Below are 9876 nucleotides of genomic sequence, written 5' to 3'. Positions count from 1 at the left end.
AGCCAAAGTGCTGTACATATAATAATAAATAACCTACAGTAAAGACACTTTACAGCAAATACAACGGCACAGTTTATGCAGAATATCAGTATGAGAAAACGACAACCTCTGTCCTTATATGTTTCTGTTTTGGTGGTCGTGCCACAACCGTGCATGTATGCAGAAGTCATAGGTGCGCTATACAATAGCACTACACCCTGCAATGTGTGTGAAAGACAACAGACTTTACAGCATGTTTTTTGAAATTGAAGTTGCGTTGGTGTTTGTGTGTTGGTTGTTGACGGCAGTGTGTGCCCCCCCTTGGTAAATGATTGCCCCCCCATTCGATTTGTTCTAGAGCTGACCCTGACCAGAAGCTTTTGGTTATATCTGACAGAGGAAGAGACCTTTACGAAAATGATTTGGATGGGAAAGGTGACTGAACTTTAGGTTTGACCTAGTAAAAAGAAAGACCACCCCCTTAGTCTCAAAAAACAATTGAGATTGAAAAAATGGATAATTATACAGTAACATCTTTGTGGTTAAATATTCTCTCTCACCATGTGTGAAGGCTGTAACTACAGTTGCTTTTGTTTAAAATCATTCATACGCAGACACAGTAGATTGAGTGCAGGCAATCTTGTTCAATTAAGTGATTGTTAATTGTGTGTTGTGTAAACCCCAGTTTTGTCATGGTTCATTGGACTGTGCCATTCTCCTAAAGCTGGAGGGGTGTTTAAGGAAGCCACTTCATTTAAGACACCCATATTTTAGTAGAAAAGAGTCTTCTCTTCTCTGCACTCAACTATGGACTGGCCAGCATTGTGTATATTCCTACAGTGTAGAGTGATGGGCGTGGGCAGATGTACGTGACCGGAAGGAAGATGGAAGTAGACACATGTGATGGAGCAGCTGGACAAGACCGGGAAGGAAACATGTGTCAAGTGGCATAGGTAATAATGACAACAAAGATGAATAAGAAACCTACTTGGCTCGAATAAAACCGATTGGGATCAATGTAGCTGGAGTTCTGTGTGACAAGCACGAGGTAGCAAGTTGGATCATGGACCAACTTGGCTATGTACAGTTAGTCGACGTGAAGAGAAGTGGGTTGGTCATTCTTGGATGTGTGTCACAAACACAGCTAAAGAAAGCGTTAACAACATTGGAGGATTACCATGTGTCGAGTTTCAAACTTTCAGCGAAAGCTCCACTAAAAGGTGTCGTCGATGGAATACCATATTCACTTGATACCAGAAGATTTAAAAGCTGTGACAGAGTGGTAGACAGCCACAGAATGTACAGGATGAGTGATGGAGAACACACATGATCAGTTATGCGACACTGTTGTGCAGAGTTCCTGCCGGACAAAGTATTCCGGGATCACATCAGAATTCCAGCTCCTCCCTTCTGGTAGAAGATGCAGGGTTCCCAAGAGCAGGCTGAACCGCTATAAGCACTCATTCCTACCTATGTCCATTACGCTTCTTAACATTCACATGAAATGAAATGTAGTCAAATGTAATGAAATGTACTTTTTAAATGTTGGCCATGAGGGGTCGTGCAATAGGTCGCCATTGTCAGTATGTGCGTCTGTGTATTGTGTTTGTTCAAACGGTGTATGACTGATGATATGTGTCTGTCTCTTAATGTCCACTATGTTTGTACATGTACATGTATGCGGAACTGCAGGACGGAGTCCAGAACAAATGTCCTTACGGGGACAATAAAGTATATCGTATCAGTTACCCAGTGAGGATGTTTGTTCCCGAGCCAATACAGCGAGTTTGGTCACAGCTCATTGTACACCATGTGCTTTAGGGATTTTTGGCAAATGTGGAAGACCTGTGAGAATGAGCCCATTGTAGTCAGTTTGGGGGGGAATGAATCAAGAATAGGTCAGACTAAACAATAAATTACAAAGAAGAAGCAAAGAAAGTGAAAAGTCTATACAATAGGAAGTGTACAGCAGGTAGGAGTCATGAGGAGGACTGTTTGTGTCATCAAATTGAGTTCTTACTGTTTTTGGACAGGGTGATGTAGTGGACATTTTTATTATATCCTTATATGCTTAAACCAAATGCTTCTCAACACATTGTAAAACACCTATCATTTCCTGAGATGTGCTGTTTTCTTCTTATACTCCACTGTGGGTTTATTCCCAAGCACTTCAAGGCCACACTTCAAGGCCACAGATCACTCCACAGTTTTGATCACTCTGACTTGTACTCTCCACAGTGTTGGGTCTCAAATTTCCATAACAGTGATCAACTGTGCTGCTGAGGCACAGAGACAATCAGAGAGAATTGAAATAGCTGTTGATACCGCGAGAACGTTTTGAACATATTGGAGAGGAAGTGCAGTGGCTGCTTGGAGAGGCTTGTATGCCCTTATATTGTACAAAATGAACCTTCTTCCATCTTAACTGATTGTGTTACCCATCCTAAACACTGTATATATATATGTTGGCTAATCCCTATTTGTTCAACCTTAACCTGCTCTCCGCACACCCTGGTCCTTCACACGTGGCCTTTTAGAAACGCTCTACAGAGCATGGAGGTAAACTGATAAGGCAGTGACTTTTAATACATATGGATTTTTCTTTCTTTCTTTAAACGAAGACAAAATAGATTCAACATACAAACTAGTGGAAGAAAGATGTTTATTAGGAAATTGAAAATATCCCTTTCACAATAGATTTTGCACAAGATTTATGGGAAGATTGGTCCTAATTAAGAACATTCTTAACATCTCAGAGATTGGCAAACCCTTGGTCAACGGTCTAATTTAATTTTTGTGATTGCATGTGATTGATTCATTTTGAAACAATATTTGACAGAAGATTAAATGCATAGTATTTTTTATTGACCTTTTCCATTGCTTAGACAATGACAAAAACATAGCAAGTCTTCAGCTGGGAGGGACATCAGATGTGTTGATCATGTTTCACTGGGCTTGTTCTGTGCGTGACACCACTTTTCCATCAACAATCTGCTCAACCACCACAATTTTCCTTTGGACAATGCGTGGTTTAACTGCAAAGAGAATCAAAACAAACTTTAATAAGTGACATATTACATTTTTACAAGCAAAGAGCAAAAAGTGATGTCAGTGATGTAAACCTACCAACGACTTCCTGTTGTTGGACAACTTCTTTGACTGTCACAGTTCCACATCTGGGAGTTCCTCTGGAAAATATTCAAAAGTTACAATTAAAACCATACATTTATAAACGATTTTTGGTCGAGCCAAAGTGCTGTACATATAATAAAATTAGCCTACAGTAGAGACACTTTACAGCAAATACAACAGCACAGATTGTTCAGAATATCAGTATGAGAAAAACGACACCCTCTGTCCTTAGACCCTCTGTCCTTAGACCCTCTGTCCTGATACCCTCTGTCCTTAGACCCTCACATCGTACAAGGAAAAACTTCCAGAGAAAACCCACAGTTTAAAGGGAACATGGGAGAAACCTCAGGGAGAGCAACAGAGGAGGGATCCCTCTCCCAGGAGTTCATGAGAACTCTTTAGTTCTCATGAACTAAGTACAGATCGCGTTCACACCGGAATAAATTCCCTGAGGGTGGATTAGGCAAATGAGCCGCTGACGTCACTTCGTCTTCTTCTGCTTTGGGTTTACTGGCAGTCCGCAAACCACTTCACGGCGTATACTGCCACCCGGAGTCCCCGGCTAGAAGTCCCCCGGAGTTAGGGACTGGCTTCAGTAGAAGCTGCTGGGACTAAAGTGGGAAAAGTACTGCGGTGTGAACGCGCCTATTAGTATGAAAGAATAGTCCAACATTTTGGGAAATAGCTTTTAGTCCCTTTTTGAGTCTTGAATGAGAGAACTGATACCACTCGTGCTAAGTATGAAGTTACAGCCAGTTAGTTAGCTTGTGAAAAGAAGGTAAAGAAAAGTCTACGAGCATCTCTAAAGCTCCCTCGTTAACATATTATACCTGTTTTTATAAGGTTTCAATTAGTGAATTTAAAATGTGCTATAAGGCGGATTTTGCGGTCTTTAGATAAACCATAGCTTTTATTCATGCTATGCTGGGCTATGCTAACTGTCTCTTATATGTAGCTTCACAATTACTATACAACTTGTAGGGAATATTGATTTAGAGTATTGGATAGTTAATTTAGGATGGCATCCCCCCTGAAATAAAAACGGTCAAAATCATCCCCCTTCTAAAACTGCCATTCCCCCTTTCCATCCCTTATGTAATTTTATCAATGAACGTGGCACTGGTATTACTGCTATTTCAACATTAATTTTGCGCATTTTGAGTAAAATACTGTGGGCGAGGGAGCACGCACACACGCAATGACATTTTTACCAAGTCACTGACGCTATACTATGCGAGTGCCCTAGAGGGCGCCAGAGCGCCGTGATGCGCCTGTTTGATCGATGCCAGAAGCGCAGGTAACGGTCGTCACAATGGCCAAGCGACCAGGAGGACAACGCGATCTGAGGGACTTCATATTTAAAAATACTAAAAATAACATTTCAGGTAAGTCAAGAGTCAGTAATCTTAGTAATTACTCATGACTTTAGTCACCAAAGGTGGAATCTATGGACATAAGCAGCAATAACAACTTAGTTTGGAGTTTAGCTACGTGTTTCTCTCGTGTTAGCTAGCTGGTCAGACTCAAAACTGTTGATGAAATGATACCACCAGCACCAGAAGAGCTGAAACCCCTCCTTCAAGCAGTGAACACTCTGGTCATCTCCACAGCTGAGTGTGAACGTTTAGTCAGATGAACATTTTAACCACAACTAGAAGCTCGCTAGAGGTAAAAAGCATGTCAGCCTTGCTTTTCATCAAGTGTGTTGGCCCTCCACTGAACAAGTTCAGACCAGAGGTATGTCAAGACTTGGCTTCAAAGCCATTGCTTAGCTAACAATCCGAAAGCAAGAGCCAGAAAAATTGAGACCAAAAAGCATGATTATGAAAATCTTTGGAAACTTCTATGAGATGGGGGAGAGTGGAGTCGGCAGCCATTAACAACATTGGTCCTATTTTGTATTATCAGTATAATCTTTTAATATATTTTCATATTTTGTAAACAATTTCAATTTGCACTTAATGCCCTGTTAAAAAAAGTAACATTGGGAATGTTAACATCAAATATTTGTATTTGAACTGCAATAAAATGATGACGGATCAATATTTTTCTAATTTTTTTCCTCACATTTTTCATGAAGAATTTACATAATGATTGAATTAATTACGATACAAATGTAACCCTTTAGATACCAGTTTTGATCGTATACCAGTAACTGCTTTTTTGAAAAAATACACTATAATTCAATATTCTAAAAACTATTTTGACTTTATTATTAGTATAATCAGTTGATCCATCTGAATAATAAACGAGGGACTGTTAACCTACAAGATTTGTACCATAGACTTCCATTATAACCACATTTGTGTATCCCCCCCCCCCCCCTTTAAATTAAAGTGAAAAAAAGATGTTGCACTAATTGTCCTCTGCATTTGACCCTAAATGTTAGTGGTGCCATGGCAGCCCGGGGACCGACTCTAATTCTGAGGTGCCTTGGTCAAGAGCAATGAAAGGAGTATCTGAACATCCATAACATGCATGTTGTTTTAGGAGTATAATAATTATCTTTAGGCTGGTTGGTCTCCCACCCTCGGCGGGTTATCAGCACAAATGATGTCCCCATATGATAAAATCCACCATCCCCCCTGATTTATTTTTACAACTTGAGTACTGCTTACCCTCCATCCAACAGCCTCCTGTACTCGGCGATCTCCAACTCCAGCCTGGTCTTGATGTCAAGCAGGATCTGGTATTCATTGGACTGCCTCTCAATGTCCTTCCTCATCTCCTGGAGCTGGTTCTCCAGGGAGTAGACCATGTTCTGGAGATGGCTCAGCTGCTGGCTGTAGCGGTTCTCCGTCTCTGAAAGCTGGCCCTCCAAGGCACATTTCTTCACAGGAGCAGAACAACAGGACGAGATATAAGTGGATACTGAGTGCTAATATCTTGTTTTTCATTTCCTCTATCTACCTAAGTCACTTACAAAAAGACGCCTTGAAGTAAAGAAGCCATAAAAACAGTGACTGACAGGTTTACTGACTGACTGAGTATTTATAGTGTGGGTATATTGCAAAGGCTAGGAAGTTTATATTGTGGTTGAAAAAAGAATATCTGTATATCTGATTTACCAGGCTTTGCTGGGACTGCAGCTCGATCTGCAGGGCCTGCAGGGTCCTCTTCAGGTCGTTGATCTCAGTGCGGGAGGTCTGGAGGGTCTCTGTGCTGGCTGCAACATGCTGGTTGAGTTCGTCAAACTAGAAAACAAGAAATGAGACATGAATGTGTGGGTAATACCTTGATATTGACGACTCTTCTTGAATGAAATAAGATGCAGACATAAAGCGTATCATCGCTCCCCTCACCTTGGCCTTGTACCAGGCCTCCATTTCACGGCGGTTCTTCTCAGCGATGCCCTCATACTGACATCTGATCTGATCCAGGACCTTGGACATATCCTCCTGACACCCGGCGTCCACCTCCACATTCACAGAGCTAACCTGGCCACTCATTGCCGCCATCTCCTACAGGCAGGACAACAAAGGTCAAGTCAGGTTAAAGATAAAACCATTATGAAACTTGGAAATGTTAGCGAGCGTTATCTGTTTTTTGATGGATAAATATTGTGTTATTGCAGTTGCTGTGTGAGTTTACTGACCTAATTACAATTTGTAATTGTACTTCCATTCACTCCTTTTTTTAAATTTAAAATGATAGCGTTTAGCAACATGGAGTGTTTTGCAAAAGTTACATTAGCTTTCTTTTATTTGTACAGTGCAGTGTTCACATGAGCAACAACAACCACTGCTGGTCCCTCTATTTCTGCTACGTAGCTGAAATAGCGACTGCGTAGGGTGCTAAGTATCCAGCGTTCCACATTCAAATTTGTAACAGTACATTCCAGGTAATCATATTGTGCCTATCATACTTGAAGACACAGTAATGCACCCAAAAACTGATCACCTAAAGATTGAACGAGACTGGAGTTTTCTTATTGTGTACTTTGGAACATTGGTCTGCTGAGCTCACTGTAAGGATGTGATGCAATTCCTAACTGGACTACTCTCACCTCCTCATGGTTCTTCCTCAGGTAGAGCAGTTCCTCCTTCAGGCCCTCCACCCGCATCTCCAGGTCCGACCGTGCCATGGTGAGGTCATCCAGAACCTTGCGCAGTCCCATGATGTCGGCCTCCACGGACATACGCACTGCCAGCTCATTCTCATACCTGTCAAGAAAAAGGCAAAGAGGATCATGTTGCTGCACTCATTCAGTTAGAGTTACCAGCAATAACAAAAAAGAAAAGGGGAAGCTCCACTAAAACCAGTTGCACCAGTTTAATGTGTTGACCATTACACCCTTGTGACAATAAGCCCACATGGCCATAAGTATACCAAACAAGCATTATTGCATCTGCAAAGTTCCAGACATTTGTCATTATAAACTATGCTACATAGGTTGATAAGTTCTTATGTAACATTTCTACTCACTTCATTTTGAAATCCTCTGCTGCCAGTCTGGCGTTGTCAATCTGCAGCATCAGCCTGGCATTGTCTAGTGACGCACAATAAATCTAAAAGGAAGACAAGTCAAGTCAGAAGTCTATTATCCACATATAATATACAAATATACAAAGGTGTGTAAGTGATTCGGTATTTGGAATGTGGGCTGGTCAGCCGTACAGTGGAGTGTTTTTTTAAGCCTGACTTGCATCACTTTTTTTCATCATGTGTCAAACATCCCTCTGGGCAGTGCTTCTTGGCGGTAGTTAGAAACAAACAAAGAAAAAGTAGTGATGGTTTTCAAATCCAAACTAACCCGTTCTCTTACAAGGGTTCCCAAACGTTGCCATGCCAAGGACCCCCATATAGCATTATCCTCTGGCGGGGACCCCCCTGTTTTAAAAAAAATTATGTGTACAAGTGCCTCCCGATGGAGCATGCAGTGCGTTGCCACTACATTTGGGGCCTTCTGCCTGATCAAAGCTGTCACTCCGCTTTTTCTGCCTGTCATAGCCCCACTGCCCCATCTGAACACACACCCACACAACGAGACAAGTCAAGTCCGTTTGAGATGATGTACTCATCTAAAACTTGGAAAATGTCTCTTCATGTGGTCCTACCTTCCAGTGCTTTACAAAATAATATTTCCTCAACAAAGTTGTCTTCTGAAATAAATCTGATGTATGCAAGCAATTCTGCGACATTTGCTACATCCCTACTCTCATCCGGCTGCAGAGCGAAACATTCACTAGCTCTCACTTGCTCCAAAAGCTGAGCAGATTTTCATTCTCAGGGGCAGCTCGATTTGTATTGGCTTGAAGGGTGTCCGTGTGATTCAAAAACAAAAAATATTAAAAGATTGGCATCAAAGGACACATAGATTGATTGATATACAGTTATTAATAACATCTAAAAAAACATTTATATTTTTTTAAATACAAAATTATGTTTCCCTCAAACTTTGCGTGACCCCCCTGGCGGCCCCCTGGGGGGGTCGGGCCCCCACTTTGAAAAACACTGCTCTATGACATTAACTCACATATCGTATGTGATATTTTATAATAACTGATGTGATAGCACTGTATACTAAATAGTGTGTCTAAATACAGTAAGAGGACTCAATATGGTGGAAAATGTAAAATATGATATGTCTATAGATGATCTATAATGGGTTGTATTATAATCTTTGGCGTTTTCACAATAATAGTTTACACATTGGAAAAGTATTTGTTTTGTTTTTTAGAAATACTAAATGATTTGGTTATTATTTAAGATTACCAGGAGAATAATATCATATTACATAACACAATGGCTTGAGGCTCGTTAAAAGATGGGAAAAGGCACTAAATAACATTTATTAGGTTGTCGTTTTTTTCTATACATTAGTTAAGGAGATCTTACCTTTCTGCGCAGGTCCTCGATGATTTGCTCATACTTGCTGTAGTCCCTGGCACAGGGGGCTTGCTTAGCCATCCATTCCCGGATTTGACACTCGAGCTGCGCATTGGCGGACTCCAGAGCGCGCACCTTCTGCAGGTAGTTGCACAGGCGGTCGTTGAGGTTCTGCATGGTTTGCTTCTCGCTGCCACAGATGCCCATACTGCTGCCGCCCCCGAGGGCACATCCCAAGTCAAAACCAGCGCCGAGCCCGTTGGAGACGGAGGACACGCGGACACTTCTACCATCTGCACCGCCGTACACGCTCCTAGACCCCCTGCTGAAGCCGGTCTTCGTGCAGGACATGGGAGAGCTGGTAAACCCACGGTGAAAGGTGGACATGATGACTTCTGTTCTGACTCAGGTGCAACGTTCACTTGGACTTGTCTAACCCGGGAGGAGATGCTGCTGAGGCGGCCAGAGGATGCACTTTATAGCCTCCTTCCCGGAGGTGGGAGCGGCCGAACAGGTGGGTGGGAAGATGCGTCCATCATGACAGGTGTGACCGCACAGGGCGTGGAGGCTCTGGCATTCAGGTTTGCTGTCCGATATAACGGCTGGCAGGCAGGGCACATAGGCGTGTGAGGTAGGTTATTGTTTGTTCCGAATGTCAACTTTAATTAATCCAGTCTGATACTCTTAATCTCAGGATGAAAAAGAAGATTTATTCTTTTCCTGGCAGTCTGTAGATTGTTTCCAACAACTTTTAACAGTAAGCACGTCTCACATATTTGTCAATAGTATACCTGACCCAGAATTTAAAGAAACAATAAGCAGAGGTTGAAGAAATACTCTATATACTAAATAGATTATTAATGTAAGTATAAAAGCAGCAATACTACAGTATAAAAATACTCTGTTAAACTACTGCCTTCAAATTTGTACTTAAAA

General features: G+C 41.7%; 1 protein-coding gene across 1 annotated transcript; it reads right to left on the bottom strand.

Annotated features, from left to right (window-relative positions):
• Positions 1-2624: 2624 nt before the first annotated feature.
• On the bottom strand, positions 2625-9390 carry LOC117562543 (keratin, type I cytoskeletal 13-like). Its single transcript, XM_034240392.1, has 8 exons — positions 8950-9390; positions 7537-7619; positions 7118-7274; positions 6414-6572; positions 6180-6305; positions 5730-5941; positions 3106-3167; positions 2625-3014 (listed from the first exon to the last, which is right to left on the bottom strand). The coding sequence occupies exons 1-8, from the start codon at positions 9325-9327 to the stop codon at positions 2926-2928; spliced, it is 1266 nt and encodes a 421-aa protein (XP_034096283.1). The 5' UTR covers positions 9328-9390; the 3' UTR covers positions 2625-2925.
• Between the last annotated feature and the right edge of the window lie 486 nt (positions 9391-9876).

This window comes from Gymnodraco acuticeps, unplaced genomic scaffold (genome assembly GCF_902827175.1).
Source record: "Gymnodraco acuticeps unplaced genomic scaffold, fGymAcu1.1, whole genome shotgun sequence".
NCBI lineage: Eukaryota > Metazoa > Chordata > Actinopteri > Perciformes > Bathydraconidae > Gymnodraco > Gymnodraco acuticeps.
The sequence above is the reverse complement of the archived record's forward strand: the minus strand, read 5'-3'. Positions and strand labels throughout refer to the sequence as shown.

What these genes read in the sequence shown, in the direction of transcription:
- LOC117562543 (XM_034240392.1), bottom strand. Translation starts at nt 9,327, where the DNA reads ATGTCCACCTTTCACCGTGGGTTTACCAGCTCTCCCATGTCCTGCACG. An exon ending in GCAGAGGATTTCAAAATGAA is followed by an intron (nt 7,275 to 7,536) that starts GTGAGTAGAAAT and finishes TTTTCTTGACAG; the next exon opens with GTATGAGAATGAGCTGGCAG. An exon ending in AGGCCTGGTACAAGGCCAAG is followed by an intron (nt 6,306 to 6,413) that starts GTGAGGGGAGCG and finishes CTTGTTTTCTAG; the next exon opens with TTTGACGAACTCAACCAGCA.